Here is a 16915-nt window from a genome sequence, read left to right as displayed (position 1 = left end):
TCTCTCCTGCCCCATCTCCCAGCCCAGCATGGCCCCTGGCTGCAGGACAACCCTGCTGCCAACACCATCCTACTGGAGATGCACTGGGGGAATCTCCTTCCCCTGCCCTCTGGCACGGAGGCAAATCCCATCCTCTCCTTGTCTTTCCTCCCCCAGAGAAGAAGCTGAGGATTGGGACCAGGGAGGACAAATCCCCACAGCAGAACGTGCAGGAAGAGGCCGTGATGAGTGACTCCAGGGCACAGGAATCCAACGGGGAGGAAACTCCCCAGATATTCCATAGGAAGAGGGGCTGCAAACCCAGTCTGGGGTGCTCTGAGGAGGAAAGACCCTCCCTGAGCCAGGAAGGTGGACAGAGCTTCACCCAGGGCTCAGAGCTGGTGGTCCATGAGCAGCTTAATGATGGAGAGAAGCACTACAAGTGCTTGGAGTGTGGGAAGAGCTTCAGGCAGAGCAGCACCCTGATCCGCCACCAACGCATCCACACCGGGAAATGGCCCTGCGAGTGTGGGGAGTGTGGGAAGGGCTTCAGCTACAGGTCAGAACTCATCAGGCACCAACGCATCCACACTGGGGAGAGGCCCTACCAGCGTCCCCAGTGTCAGAAGAGGTTTCAGACCAGCTCCAGTCTCCTCCAGCACCAGCAGATTCACACAGAGGAGAGGCCCTTCCGCTGCCCTGAGTGTGGGAAGGGCTTCAAGAACAACTCCAACCTCATCAGGCACCAGCGCACCCACACTGGGGAGAGGCCCTACAAGTGTCCAACCTGTGGGAAGAGGTTTCAGAGCAGCTCCAATCTCCTCCTGCATGAGCGGATTCACACGGATGAGAGGCCCTTCCGCTGCCCTGAGTGCGGGAAGGGCTTCAAGCAAAACTCCCACCTCATCACCCACCAACGCATCCACACTGGGGAGAGGCCCTACACGTGTCCCCAGTGTGGGAAGAGCTTCACCCATAGCTCTAACATGACAAAACACCAACGGAGGTGCCACTAAGGGAAGCCCTGCAAGTGCCCCAGCTGCAGGAGGAGCTTTGTGAACTGCTCCAGCTTCATCCTCAATGTAGGTCTAACGTTGGGAAGAGCACGGGTGATCCATGTTCCCTATGATCCATGCTGGGAAGACAACTGCCCCAATACCTTCCCCTGTCAATGACATGGTGTAGAACTGAGGTACATGAGGGTCTTTCCATGGTCCTGTCATTACACTCATTCTCACCTCAGGTTATTGCCAGGGGCAGGAAAGGGACTCTCTCTCTCCCTGAGAAGAAGGGTGTCCTTTCCAGGTGGGGGAAATATGTTGCTGGGAAGAGCCAGTGAGTTGTGTTTTAGTTTTCCCTGTAAACAGTTTTATTTATCCCTTCTGTGATCAATAGTTTTTCTGTTCCATTTGTTCCTTATCTCGTTGCTGTTCCCAATAAATTGTTCTTATCCCAGCCCAGGATCTTTGCCTTTTGTGCTTTCCATGGGAGGCGGGAGGGCAGTGAGGGCAGCGTGGTTTTAGCAAGAGCAGGAAATTGGGGTATCCCATTCCTGAACCCCAGACCATGTAAACCAAGCATCCCAGCTGGTCCCAGCCCTGGTGGCCATGGCAACAGCCTTGGGAGCGGGTCCCTGGCTGGGGCTGTGGGAACCTCTTCCCTCTGGTGCCCAGGGACAGGAGTGGAGGGAACGGCTGCAGCTGAGTTGGGGCAGGCTCAGGTTGGATGTCAGGAAAAGGTTTTTGCCCAGAGGCTGCTGGGGCCCTGCCCAGGCTCCCCAGGGAAGGGTCCCAGCTCCAGGGCTCTCTGAGCTGCAGCAGCGTTTGGACAGCGCTGCCAGGCCCAGGCTGGCATTGTTGGGGTGTCCTGTGCAGGGCCAGCAGTTGGAGTGGAGGATCCTGATGGGTCCCTCCCAGCTCAGCCAATTCTGTGGTTCTGGGATCCCATGAGCCTGGGAATGGGGGGGCTGCCAATGGTTGCCATGGCAACGGGCTCTGGCTGCAGGCTTGAGCTGGTGTCCATGGCAACCACCCCTGGCATGGGGTCTCCATGGAGCTGCCAAGGGACTGACCATAGCAACAGGGGGCTGGTGATTGTTGCCATGGAAACTGACCATAGCAACAGATGTCTGGTGATGGTTGCCATGGAAACTGACCATAAAACAGGGGGTGTGTGATGGTTGCCACGGAAACTGATCATTGCAACAGGGGGCTGGTAATGGTTGCCATGGATACTGACCATAGCAACAGGGGGCTGGTGATGGTTGCCTGCTAAGGATCAGATTTGTCACAGGCCCTCAGAGGGGTTCCATGGGGACTTTCCAGGAGTCTCCAGGCTGTTCCAGAGCTGGAATGTCACACGCAGAGACAGGGGCTCCATGGACACCTCCCAGGGGTTTCTGGGATGGTAAAGCGCCCTGTGGTCAGAGGCAGTCACAGCCATTCCATGGTGACAACCCAGGGGACCTTGGGCTGCAAAGGCACCGATCTGTCACAGGCACTCACGGTGGCTCCACGGTGACATCCCAGGAGTCCCCAGGCTGCCAAAGAGCCGGGATGTCCCAGACACTCACAGGGGTTCCTGTCATGGGCACAGTGGGAGCTTCAGGCAAAAGCTTTATTTCTTTATTGGAGAAACTTCTGATGAGTCATGAGGTGAAGAAATGACACCCCGTAGCCACCATGGTTCCTCAAACCCCTGCAGGGCCCGTAGACTTCTAAAATTCCTTCTAAGACAGGAGACTGGGAGTGGCTGGATCCAATCCCAGCCCCAGACTTTGTCAAAGGTGTAAAAGATTGAACAGGTGGAATTCAACTTCAACACATTTTGTCCCACAGGATTAATGACAGAATACCAGATACATTCATATAAATATGCCTCTGGCTTATTCTGATCATGATCAGATGGAAAGATCACTAGCACAGTTATTTACTCCACAGTTCAGGAGCTATAACCATTATTAGAATATAGTGCTCTAAGCAGCAGTTTTGAAGTCAGCAGGGCCTTGCTGGAGTTGTTGGAGCCCATTGCAGGCAGAGCCTCCTGCTCCAGCAGGAACTGCCTTTCCTGTGCCATGAGCAGTGCAGGTCCCGCTGCAGGAAAAGCCCCAGGCCAGCCCCAGCACAGGGAAGGGCTCGGACACAAGGGCAGAGTGCCGTGCTGGGAGCTGTGCCAGGGAGAGCCGGAGGCACCAAAGGCACCTTGGCAGCAGCAGCTGCTTGCAGACCATGGCCAGAAGCCTCCCTTGGCAGCCCGGCCTGGTGGGAACCACTGCAGAGCTGCTGCCTCAGGGCTCATTCCTGGCTGGGCTCTGAAAAGCCACTTCTGCTCCAGGAGCCTGACTGGGAAGCCATTGGCCCCAGCACCTTGGGGACAAGATATTAACGACAAAATTCTTCATGCCAGCAGAGCCAAGGCAGGGGCAAAGGAAAGGGCAGAGCCAGGCCCAGGGGAAAGGTGTGCCATGGTGATGGCTGTAAGGTCACTGCCCCTGCAGCTGCCTGGCTGCCCTCAGCAGACATTCTGGCCAGAAGCCTTGTGAGGGCACCCAGCACATCAGAAAACCCACACTACAGGAATTCTGTCCCTGAGGATGAGAGGGTTTCACTGGGTCAGGCTGCACAAACATCCTGATCTTGGACAATTCCTGTGATGGGGCACCCCTTTCTCTGGAAATACACTTGCAGCTTTGTGCCTTTCTCATAACTATAAAAGATTTCCTCCTTCTACCAAATGTAAATCCACCCTCATTCGTTTTAAAGATATTGACCCTTGTTCTGTCGCTGCAAGATTTAGGAGAAAAAGCCTTTAATGACTATTTTTCCATTTTCACAGGTCTTGGAGAGGACCCAAAAATCTCCCAAGATGGGGTTTGGAGGCCTCATCAGATAAGCACCAGGGAGAGGCTGATAGCTCTGGGGTCAGTGGGGTAGAGACTGAGGACTAAACGGGAATAGCCTGAGAGGGAGGGAAGGGTGGTTTCAGAGAGTCTGGAGCTTTTTCTTCATAGTGGGAATGGGCCTGAAGAAGACATAATAGCACCAAGGGCAGCTGGGGAGGCCCAGACTGGCAGCAGGAGAAAGGAATTTCCCTGCCAGGGCAGGGCTGTGGTGCAGCACGTGCAGGCAGAGGCAGGCAGGAGGCAGAGCTGTCAGCAAAGGAGGGACCCAGCCAGGTGGGGCAGCGGAGGGATGCCGACAGCCTGCAGGGACAGAGACACAGTTTTGCTCAGCACCAGAGACACCTTTCCCTCGCTTGTTCCCACGTGTCATCACTGCCACCTGTGTTCTGCTCTACCTGGAACCTGGGTACATTTTCTTGGTCCTGTCCCTCAGAAGGATCTATTTAAAGTATGAAAAACTTCAGTGTTTCCCCCTCTTTTTGAGTCCCTGAGAAGTTTTTTGAGCACATTCTGGGGGATGGGTCTGAAGCAAAGAACAGCAAAGCCCCAGAGGGTGATTAAAGTCCCTGCGCTGTGTCTGTGCTGCTGAGCTGGGCCGGGCTCCTGGCCCAGAGGCAGGTCCAGGCAAGGGCAGCGCTGCAGAGAGACAGCTCTGGCCAGGAGCAGCTCCTGTGCACAGCCCAGCAGGGCTGGGGCACTGCCAGGGCCCCTCAGGGACACCAGCAGGGCACAGACAGAGCTGACAGGGGCTCAGCACTGGCAGGGGCTGTGGGATGGCCCAGAGGGGGCTGTGTCACAGCGGCACCTCTGGGGCTGTGTCATGGAGGCACAGAGCAGCTGTGATGGCAGCAAGGGGCTGTGTGACAGCACAGAGTGGGCTGTGTGTGAGGTCACAGATTGGGCTATGACATCACAGAGTTTGTTGTGTGAGGTCACTGAGCAGCTACAGCATCATAGAGAGGACTGTGTGACATCACAGAGCAGTCTGTGACATCAAGGCATGGCTGTATGACATCATAGGGCTGGCTGTGAGGTCAGAGTGTGTGCTGTGACATTACAGAGTGGCAGTGTGACATCACAGAGAGGGTTTTGTGACATCACTGAGACTGTTGTGACATCACACAGCTGCCTGTGACAATAAAGAGTAGGTGTGAGGCCATAGAGCAGATCCTGCCATCATAGAGGGTGTCTCTGTGACATCAGAGAGCGGGTTGTGACATCACTGGGTGGCTGTGTAACATCACAGAGCAGGCTGTGACAACACAGAACAGACAGTGACATCACAGGTTGCCTTTTTGACATCACAGTGTTTTCTGTGACATCACAGTGCAGCTGCATGACATTCCAGGGTGACATCCCAGATTTGGTTCTGTGGCATCACAAGCGTGATGTGTGACATCCCAGAGTGGACTATGACATCATTGGTGTCTATGTGACATTGCAAAAGAGGCGTGCGGCATCATAAGGGGCAGTGTGACATCACAGGGGCTGTGTGACATCTCAGGATGCTGTGTGACATCACAGGGTCAGTGCGACATCACAGAGGCTGTGTGATATCACAGGAGCTGTGTGACATCACAAGGGCTGTGTGAGGTCACTGGGGAGGTCACTCTGCCCCGGCCCCCCTCACAGTTCCCCCCAGAGCAGTCCAACCCTGCTCGTGCACAGCAGGGTCCCCTGTCCCCCCAGGTCCCCCCGCCCCCGGCCCCACAGCCTCCCCCCGAGGATGTTCCACGAGATTGACCCCAGAGCCTGACACGGGGACAGGGGGCCGGGGCCCTGGGGGTGGCATAGGGGGACAGGGACCCCCCCACAGCATCCCTGTGTCCCCTAGGGCCAGAGCCTGGGCCAGGGCTCCTTCACACTGTTACGAACAAGGGCTTGAGAGCACTAGAAAAAATCCCCAGCAAGGGAGCAGCAAAAACCACATTTAATATTAAGGGACAGCAGCACAAAGTTCCTTGGCAAGAGTCACTCTGCTCCTGACTGGAAACATCAGGCACAGAAAGGAAACAAAGTAACAACAAAACCAAAGTAAATCTAGGCAATCAAACCAGAAATGAACTGAGAACTGTCCCTGTGAGTGTGTATGACACAAGGGCAGCAAGGGCAAGGATAAAGGAATACAGCCTAAAAGCTTAATAGAGCTCAAACCTAACAGAATTTAACTTACACCTTAACCTTAAGTGATACCTTCAACTTCACAATTTGGCAGAAGAACACTACTTAACAGTATTTAACCTAACTTATAACTTATGACTTAACAATTTAAAACAGGAATACCACTTAAAAAATTAGGTTATAACTTAAAATAAACTTTATATCTTTGCAAAAGAACAGCTCTCAGAAGTATTTAACTTAGCTTAGAGCTTGTGACAAAACCTTACTTACTGATATCTGGATATCTGACTGGCTCAGCTATCCAAAGCACTTAAACCCCTCAGAGAGCAGCATTTCTGCCACATTTCCCCAGCACAGGCACTCCTGTGTGCACACAGACACAAAGAGTCAGTGCAAGGCACCTGTGAGCAATTCCCCTGAGGGCAGGGAATGCTCCCTGTGGATCCTTTGGCATCTCCCCAGTGGATGAAGGGCTGAGCCTGAAGGAGTGTGGGGATCGGCCCAGGCTCCGTCGTTGTTGGGGATCCCTGAGTGCAGCAAACGGGAGAGTTCCTGGCTGGGAGAGGCCCCACTCAGAGGGAGTCGCTGGCCCAGGAGAGCTCCAAGGGCTCCTTTTGGAGCGCTGTTTGCAGGGCCCCAAGAGAGGGGCTTCAGTCCCAGCAATGTTTCATCCTGGCCGCACTTGGCATCAACAGCTTTCTTTGGCAGGGTGAGAACAGGGATGTTGTGCCACTGAGGGAACAAAAACAGCTCCCAGGGCTGCTGCTAAAGGAACCAGGAGCTGGTTGGGCAGCAGCAGTGCCTGGAGCAGACAGTGTTTGTGATGAGCTGCAGAGGAGCTGAGCCCAGGGGCTGCTGGCCAAGGCCCAGGCCCAAGGAGCATTTCTCAGCTGGCAGGGCGGCCTGAGAAGGGGAGGGGGGAATGCAGCAGCACAGGGCCATGGAACCAAGGGAGCATTGTCACACTGTGGGGCCCTGTGAGACCAAGGGAATATTGTGACACTGCGGGCCCCTTTGAGACCAAGGGACCACTGTGACACTTTGGGCCCCTTTGAGACCAAGGGAACATTGTGACACTGTGGGGCCCTGTCAGACCAAAGAGCCAGTGTGACACTGTGGGGCCCTGTGACATCAAGGGACCATTGTGACACTGTGGGGCCCTGTGACACCAAGGGACCGTTGTGACACTGTGGGCCCCTTTGAGACCAAGGGAACATTGTGACACTGTGGGGCCCTGTCAGACCAAAGAGCCAGTGTGACACTTTGGGGCCCTGTGACATCAAGGGACCATTGTGACACTGTGGGGCACCATGGAATCATGGAGAGCACTGTGACATTGCTGGGCCTCATGGAAACATGGAGAGCATTGTGACACTATGAGGCCCCGTGGAATAAGCAAACCATTGGGACACTGTGAGGCCTCATGGAACCAGTGAGACCATGAGGAAGTCCATTGTGATACTATGGACCTCCTCATGGTGGCCCTGGGAGGACCATTGTGATACTGTGGGGCCTCATGAAACCAAGAGGCCTTTGTGACACTGCAGGGCTGCATGGAACCAAAGCTCCAGGGCAACACAAAGTCCCTCCTGTAATCAACGGTCCATTGTGACACTGGGCAACTAAAGGAGACCATTGTGACACAGCAAAGCCCCAGGGTCCAAAGGTCCATTGTGATATTGCAGACCTCATGGAACAGAGGAGTCCCATGACATTGTGGGGCCTGGGGAACTATGGAGACCATTGTGACACTGCAAGGGCTCATGGAATCCTTGGGACCATTGTGACACTGTGGGGCCTTATGACACCTAGGGGCCACTGTGACATTGTGGGACCCAATGGAACCTAGGGGCCAGTGTGACACTGCAAGTCTTCTTGTAATCAAGGGGCCATTGTGACACTGCTGGAACCCATGGAATCAAGTCACCATGATGACACGGCGGGGCTCCATGGATCCAAGGCACCATTGTGACACTATGGAGCCCCACAAAACCAAGGGAACACAGAACAGCTCTGGCTGGTTTGGCCTCCCATGGACTGCCTGACTGGTCCAGCTGACCTGTGCATGTTGAGGGTCACTTCTCATCTGCTGCTGAAACACTGGGGCTCTGTGCTTTCCTTCCCAATGGAAAAGAACTGTCCTTCTGCTCCAGGCACCCAAGGCCAGAATTGGGATTTCACCTCCAGATCTCCTTATATCCTGAGATTGTTCCCATAGGAATATTGCCAGAACAAGTCTGGCTGGCAGTGGTTTCACAATAGTCACTTCTCATCTGTCCCCAAAACACTGAGGGAGGCTCCATGCTCTCCTTCCCATGGGAAAGAACTGTCCTGCCTCTCCAGGTGCCCATGGCCGAGATTGGTTTTCCACCTCCAAAATTCCCTAAATTCAAAGACTGCTTCCAAAAAAAATCTGCCATTCCTGACACGTCTGGCTGGCCTTGGCCTACTGAGGTTCTCACCTGCCTTTCAAACCTTGGAGCTCTGTGCTTTCCTTCCTATGGAAAAGAACTGTCCTTCTAATCCAGGTGCCCATGGCCACAAATGGGATTTCACTTCCAGCATTCCCTGTAGTGACAGACTGGAAGAGATTGTTGGCTCGAAACATTTTGTGTGTGGGGGAAGAAGGGGCAGGTCCAGCCTTGCCCTGCCCTGGAACCCCTGCCCTGCCCTGTGACCCCAATGCCCCCAGAGCCTCTATCCCAGCCCAGCAGTGTCTGCCAGTCCCTGGCACAGCACAGGCAATGCTCCACAGCCACCTCTGCAGCCCCAGCCCAGCTCCTGAGGGACCAAATGACCCCAAGGCCCACCTGGGGGAAGGGCCCAGGAAGACCAAGGGGTATTGAAGGCTGACCACAAGGCAAGCACACATCTTGACCCTACCTCCTCTTGGAACTTCTATCTGAACACTGCTGGAATCCAGGAGCTGGTAGATGTTTGTGTGCTCCTCTGTATCTTCTTTGTCTTTCTCTCTTTTTAATTCACGCTTCTTGTAGAATTTGAGTAACTTAAAATTGATGAAGCTAAGAGTTTGTGAAGGTGAATGGGCCAAGTCAGTGCTTTGAGAATTGGTTTTTGTTGATTGAACGTCATACTAAACCTTTTGCCAAAGTTTCTCTGATTTTTCTAAAGTTCGCAGTAAAGGCTGTTTTGTTCTTTTGAGCTCCCAGCCACATTCCACACTCCATTTCCCAGCTGGAGCCGCTGCTGCCTCTGAGTTGTGCTGCCCCAGCCCCAGGGACGCTCGCCTTGCCTGCCCATTCCCCCACGGTCTCTGGGCAGGGATGGCCTCAGTGGGGGCTGCTGACATCCTCAGCAACTTGGAGGCTGCTGCTGAATTTTCCTGCTCTAGAGGCTTGTTCAGCCTTCAGCTCTTCAGTGCAGGAATTCAGTGTCGCAGGGCTCATTAACATTCAGAACGCCTTAACAAGCCAAGCCTCTGGGGATAATTTGATTTCAGTTTTCAAATCTTGTGTGTGGTTAATTAGGCAGATTTCAGAAGTGCATTCAAACTGAATATATTCTTTTTTAAAAAACAGTGAGAACAGATTTCTTAGGTCCCATTTAGGTATTTTTCCCTGTTCATAAATTGATATGTGCAATCTTCAATTGACACTAAATCCAAGAACCTCCTCATGCTGTTTGAATAGATATGAAAATCAAGACCCTTCATGGCTGACAATCAATCAGACTCTGTCCCTACCCCCACCCCACCATTTCCCCCATCCAAGGCTTGGCACTCAGAGCAGCCTTGTGCAAATCTGAGCTCCCTCCAGCCCAGGCTGCACCTGCAGCTTTCAGCTCCTTGGCTCCAACTCCCACCTGCTTTCCTTGGAGAAGGAACTGCCCGAGACACAGAGGGATGTTTATTTATTGTCAGCCAACAAAGCCAAGGGAAGGCACAGCTCCATCAATGCAACAGTCATTCCTCAGTGGGATAATAAATCCACTTTCCACAGCAGACAGTCTCAGAGCAATGGAAAACACCTTCTGTGCCCAGCACAGATCCCAAGGTCTCCCCAAACCCTCCCTGCCCCAGTTCTGCCCAGATTTGCTCTTTGCACACACGAGTCACATGCTGAAGTCAGGAGCTCCCTCCATGCCCAAAGGGAGGAAAAGAGAGAAAGAAGATGAAGAGCTCTCCTGTGCAGAGCCAAGGTCCAAGTGCTCTGGGATATCCCAGCAGCATCTGACATGTCCACCATCACCCAGAGATTTCTGTACAGCAACAGTTTCAGACAAAGACAAAAGAAAAGGTAATTCTGTGAGATATAAACACAATTAAGATGTTGACTAACATGATATTTATTTGAGCTTCAGAAAGATTGGGCAATTGCCTGAAGCTCAAAGCATGGAACCAGTCAGCTGAAGGGCACTTGAATGACCAGAAAGGATTGGGAGGAGTCCTGAGGGTTTTTTGCAGGACAATGGACAGATGCAACATATGCACAATCCAGCCTTCATAGAAACTGAATAAGGTCACCATGCCCTTGAAGGACACAAAAGGAGAAGAACATGTTTAGCAGCAGATGGTTCAGGATGCAAAGGAACACAAGAAAACCTGCAGCAAGATGCATGAAGAAGAAAGACTAACTAAAATTAACTGAAATGTCAAAATGCATGGGTAAAAAGGATTTAACCAATCAATCACATATTAGCTTGAGGTGTGAACAATAGAGAACAGTGTAAAAATGGCTTGCTTTTTGTAATAAATTGGCTTCACTTGATCATATTGATCATGCTGTGATATCCCGTTAATGATCCTCTGCACTTAGGGACCAGAAATGCATGCAAGCCTCCACCCCAAGAGACATTATGAATTCAAAAAACATGGCCATTAACTGCTTGATACAAACACAGAGTAATGGCAACCAAAATGCAGTCAGAACAGGGTTTTTTCCACTCTCTCTCAAGCCCCATGCATTGGGCACCAACTTTTGTCCTGGTTTAGGGCAAATTTGGGAGAAAACCTCCAAAGGGGCCCCTCCAGAAAGCAAACACACACAGCCCTACTCCCCAACCGGGTCGGGAAGGATTCCTTGGAGAGAAGTGGAAAGAACCTGTTCATTTAACAGGTAAAGCACCCCCAGCAGACAAAATGAACAATACCAGGTGACAACACTCTTTCACCACTCTGAAAAGGATGACAAATTCAGAAAGTCTCTCTTGGGAGTGGTCACTCTGTTATCAGTCCCTCTGGTGCTGGGGCAGCTGCTGCAGCCACAAGGTGCAAACTCTCGGTGTTTCCCAGGGCCCAGTCTGGAGCAGGTTTGAGTGGTTCCAAAAAAGGGAAAGGAAAACAGTCCAGGGAAAAATTTGGAGTGCTTAGCTAAACTAACTAATGAGCAGAAACAAAAGCAAGAGCAAAGCAAAAAGCCAAGCAAAAAGCAAAAGCAGCACCATGTACTGCCCCGTCTCTGTGTCCTGCCAGCCATGGGGGAGCGGCTGATAACAAAACCAAAACAAAACTTCACTCTTCAGAGCGAGTCTTGAAGGCAAAGAACATAATATCCAGCATAAACAGAACAGACAGCTGGGGATACAAGCGTCCTAATGTCACCCTAGGACAGCACAGTTATTCCAAACTGCCCCCCAGCAGCCCCCTCCTCACCGATGCCGTCTGCTGGGGCTGTGCCAGCTTTAGGAGATGCCTCCAGGGCCTGCATTACCTGTGTGAAAAATGCATATTGTATGATTGCCTTTTCACAAATATTAAAATGAATATTATATGTGTTGTGTTAGAAAGTTATGTTGTACTAATTTCCTTAAGTAGTGTGTTAAATCTAGTTTTAGGTTATACCATAATGTTGAAATAGAAACTATGCTATGTAAGATACTTTTATAGTTAGAGTATTAATAATTTGGACAATTTGAATTAGGACAATATGAGATAATAGAAACAAAGAATTACAGACGTCTGGGTAACTTCTTCTGGGCAGCATAAGCCTGAAAAAGGACACACATTAACAGAGGGTTAACCCTTAAAAACAATAGCCTGCTGCATATTCATACCCCTCATACATGATGCATAAATTCTATTCAAACACAGGATTCTGTCTTCTTCCTCTGAATCCTGACAGCATCTTCATAGTTGAGCAGGCAGGAAGAAGTTCGTTTCTTCTGATAAGAGAGCAATAAATTCTCTTTCTCTGAAAGATTTAGGTGTCCTGTGGCCGCTATCTCGTTGCGAGTCCTTTCTTTAAAAAAAGTATTTTACATAGCATAGTTTTTATTTTAACATTATGTTATACCCTAAAACTAGATTTAACATACTACTTAAGAAAATTAATACAGCATAACTTTCTGACACAACACATATAATATTCATTTTAATATTTGCGAAAAGGCAATCATAAAACACGCATTTTTCCCACGGGAGGACGGGCCCCCCCCCAGTTATTCCCTGTACCGGCGGGACCCCCCCTTCCCCTCAGAGCTCTCCCGCGCTGAGGGGCCGCTGCCGCTTCCCGCCCTTCGCGCCTGCCCTCAGCGGCCGCTGGGAGTCGGGGCCGCCCCGGCCGCCCTTTTATCGGAGCCATGGAGAAGGAAAACCGCTTTAAATTGTTCATGCCGCCGCGCCTGAGCGCTGGGCAGGTGTCTGCGGGCAGATCCCAGGTGAGCGCTCGGCCGCGGGGCCGCTGAGGGCGGCCCATACCACACCCGCCCCCGACCCCGGCCGCCTCCTCGGGCTGTGCTGCTCTGGAGGCCGCGGCTGAGGAGGGGACGGGGGGAAAGCACAGGGGCCCTTCCCGGGGACACGGGGACAGTGCTGGGCCCGGGGAGTGCCCCGGCAGAGCCCCGAGCTGGAGCACACACACACCTGCCCCTTGTCCCGGCAGAGCTGGAGCACACACCCACCTGCCCCTGCATAGGCCGGGACGGCTCCTGCACTGGACTCATTTCTGTGCGTATGCCTCGAGTGGCACATGCACAGACATCTTCAGTTTGAATTTCAAAGACTTTTGTTGTTGTGTTCTCTCAAAACTGAAGGGAATCATCTTCTGGAGCATCCGCTCTGTGTTGTAAGTCCGCGTTTGCTGTGGGTAATTCAGCCCAGAGAGCGAGCAGGGATCTATCGCTGGCCGGGCTCTGTGTACAAATCACCAACGGGACGGGACTGCTGAGGAACTGCCTTGAGCTGTTTTATTTTCCAGCATCAGTCTCATTACGTGGTTATGACAATGGGAAGATGCCAGCAGCTCACATCCCAGGCAGCAGACAAAGAACTTAATGTGACAACTTACTTTAAAAGTTTTTTGACCAATCACACCAAGCAAAAGCATATTCACAGCAGTTCTATCCAACCACTATAAGCACAGGTACCTTTGGTTAAAACAATGCTTGCCTTTTTTGAATACAATACCTGCTTGTAAGCCTTGAAACACAATGCACAGAGCTCCATTATTAAGCTTAGAACTTTCTAATATCTTGCTAGATAAACTTTTCTGTAGCTTAGGGAGTTATTCTAGCCAAGCATTAATACACAGACCATTGTTCTATTTGTCATTACTTTTCTACTTTTTGCATAATTTTTCTGCTGACCTATGTCATGGCTACTGCTTGGCACTAATCACAGTTCTGCTGTCTCTGAGGCCTGCCTTTTGCAGCTTTCTGAAACCCCTCTGATTTTATGGATTCCCACAGGCCCCACTCAGATGCTCGCACTGGCATTGGCGTCTTGGTCTCACCAGATTAGGTGTGCAGTGAAAATGTTCTGTCCCCACGCTGAGTTATGGGAATTCAACAAGTTATTTTTTCATGTCAAAGCTCCTTATGAAATATGTTGAGATTCAAACAGGATATTCTGACAGCAGATGAGTTTGCTGTTTACAGGATGAACTTCTGTGACTTAAAAAACTTGTAAAAGGGTATTTTCATACTGAAACATAATCAGATATCGTTTAGAAGTGCCCTTGGAAGTAAAGCAAAAAAGAAATATCAACTACTGAAAAGTCTTCAGAAAAGTAATTTGTCTCCTTGAGTCCTTTGCCATGCAGCAGTGCCCAGACAGGCAGGAGCTGCTGAGTTCCCTGCATTGAAAGCTCCTCTTTGGCCACAGTCTATAAATCAAACTGCAGAACACCAACAGTTTGATCAACCACTGGGAAGTAAGAAGTGAGTTCCAAAGCCATTACCAATACCTTGGGCTTTGAAAATTGTAGGCAGCTGTTTAATTAATGACACATTCTATTTTCACATCATCTGTAGGGATTTTTTCTGGCTTTTATAATTCTTCTTTGCAAATCTACTCTTAAGGAACTAATTTTTAAATTTGTGCAGGGTATTAACAGACGCTCAGATGATGACTTCAAGCTGCCATTCGATGTGTTGAGCCATGGAGAAATCACTGATTCAGGTACGATTGGAATATTTGCCATGCACCTTCTTTAGATTTTTATATATTGTAAAGTTTTAATTTTCATGAGTAGTCTCACAGTTTCATGTCTGTAACTGTTAAATACAGTTTCACTGTTACTTTTTTTAGAAATACATTGATCAAAATCTCTTCATGTTTCAGATACAATTTCACAGCAAGTGAAACTTTGCTCTGGAGTAGATGAAGAGGTCAGCTAAGTATCAACTCTGCACATCTAATTCCTTGGGGTCTTTTGAATTTGTTCCCAAACAGTGCCTAAAGCATTATTAAGTAGATATTTCAGGCCTAAAGGAAGTAGTCAAAAGGGAATAATGTTTTCTGTCTCCTGTTTAAAGCTGAATCACTTAGAGGAGATACTTGTGATTTAGTGAACACACCTGGAAATTAATCTTTAAAAATTAAGGTGATTGCAATATTGTTGTTGTTTTTTTCTTTGTTTGAAGTGTCTGCAAAGTCCATGAGCTTTAATTAGAGTAAGATTTAAACACTTAAGTATCCTTGTCGAACTGCTGCTGAATCTTCTGTTGAGGGGCAGAAGGGTTGAAGTCAGAGTATTCTTTGGAAAACTGAAGTAGATGATCCCAATTGCGTTGTCTGGCTTTAATTTATCTGTAAAACAATGAATTCAGTGGTTTCCTCAAGCACTGGATTCCTTTCACAGTGTCTTTACCAGCAGATCTCTGCTTTAGCACAACTCAGTACAGCTCATTTTTTTGCAATAGCTTCTCTACTTTGCAGCTACAAAACACTGTTTGCTACCACAAAATAAAACACATTTCTTGTGCTCTCTCTGCTGTTTTTCATATCCCTGACAACTTTTTAGACTTTTTTAATCCTAAGCTATTAAAGTACCATCAGGACTGTAACAAAACTGTGATGCAGCCAAAACAAGGGTGGTGTTTGGGGCTGTTGTAAGTGAACCAAAGGGCCCTTGGGACTCGTGTGTTGCTCTCCCTGCCTCAACCACTGGCCCAGTACTGCTTGTAGGGCACTTTCAAGATGCTGTAAGGGCACAAGGGTGGTGGTTTTCCTTCCTGCTCTGTGTGTGAGCAGAGAACTGCTGGGACACTTGGATATTTATAAATCCCTGGTTCCAGATGGGATCCATGCCAGGGTGATGAGAGAACTGGCAGATGAGCTTGCCAAGCCTCTCTCCATCATTTATCAGGAGTTGTGGCTCACTGTGAGGTTCCAGGTGATTGGACACTGGCCAGTGTGACACCCATGTACAAAAAAAGGTAGGAAGGAGGATCCTGGTAATTCCAGGCCAGTCAGCCGGGCCCCAGTGGCAGGTGAGATAATGGAGCAGTTCACACTGAGTGCTATCACACAGCACTCACAGCATGGCCAGGCTATCAGACCCAGCCAGCAGGGCTTTACCAAGGGTGGGTCATGTCTGACCAACCTGGGCTCCTTCTGTGAGCAGGTGACCGCCTGGTGCATGCAGGAAAGGCTGTGGGTGTTGTGTCTCTGGGCTCCAGCAAGGCCTTTGGCACTGTGTCCCACAGCACACTCCTGGAAAAGCTGCAGCCATGGCTGGGACAGAAGCACTCTGTGCTGGGCTCAGAACCGGCTGCATGGCCGGGCCAGAGAGTGGTGGTGAATGGTGCTGCATCCAGCTGGCAGCCAGGCACCAGTGCCGTCCCTCAGGGCTCTGTGCTGGGACCAGTTCTGTTTAATGTTTTTATAGACAACATGGGTGAGGGCATCGAGTCCTTCATCAGTAAATTTGCAGAGGACACTAAGCTGGGAGCTTGTGTTGATCTGTTGGGAGGAAGGAGGGCTCTGCAGAGAGACTTAGATCAGTTGGATGGATGGGCAGAGTCCAGCAGCATGAAGTTTAATCAGTCCAAGTGCTGAGTTCCACATTTTGGCCACAAAAATCTCCTACAGCGTTCCAAGCTGGGGACAGTGTGGCTGGACAGTGCTCAGGCAGAAAGGGCCCTGGGGGTGCTGGTGACAGCCGGTTGAACATGAGCCAGCAGTGTGCCCTGGTGGCCAAGAAGGCCAATGGCTCCTGGCCTGGATCAGGAATGGTGTGGCCAGCGGGAGCAGGGAGCTCATTCTGCCCCTGTTCTGGGCACTGCTGAGGCTGCACCTTGAGTGCTGTGTCCAGTTCTGGACCCTCAGTTTAGGAAGGACGTTGAGATGCTGGAGCACATCCAGAGGAGGGCAGCAAGGCTGGTGAGGGGTTTGGAACACAAGCCCTGTGAGGAACGTTTGAAGGAGCTGGGGCTGTTTAGCCGGGAGAAGAGGAGGCTCAGGAGTGACCTTATTGCTCTCTACAGCTTCCTGCAGGGAGGTTGGAGCCAGGTGGGGTTGGTCTCTTCCACCGGGCAGCACTGACAGAACCAGAGGACACAGTCTCCAGCTACAGCAGGGAAGGGATAGGTTGGATATTAGGGAAAAAAATTTCACCAAAGGAATAATGAAGCACTGGAATGCTCTTCCCAGGGAGGTGGTAGAATCACCATCTCTGTATGTGTTTAAGAAAAGCCTGGACATGGCACTTGGTGCTGCAGTTGAGGTGTCAGGGC

At 50.7% G+C, this 16915-nt stretch overlaps 1 protein-coding gene across 1 annotated transcript in view; it reads left to right on the top strand.

The window, feature by feature from the left end:
• Positions 1-434: 434 nt before the first annotated feature.
• Positions 435-16915, top strand: part of LOC128943522 (zinc finger protein 420-like) — a gene marked incomplete at its 5' end in the record, with an annotated part of 40525 nt that continues 24044 nt past the window's right edge. Inside the window, one exon of the mRNA XM_054286440.1 lies at positions 435-951. Coding sequence (XP_054142415.1) covers positions 435-951 — 517 coding nt within the window. The remainder of the gene's footprint in view (positions 952-16915) is intronic.

This window comes from Melozone crissalis, unplaced genomic scaffold, assembly GCF_028551555.1.
Source record: "Melozone crissalis strain CALT ecotype California unplaced genomic scaffold, PUWL_Pcris_2 ptg000046l_1, whole genome shotgun sequence".
NCBI classification, from domain to species: Eukaryota; Metazoa; Chordata; class Aves; order Passeriformes; family Passerellidae; genus Melozone; species Melozone crissalis.
This window is presented reverse-complemented; position numbering and strand designations above follow the sequence as displayed.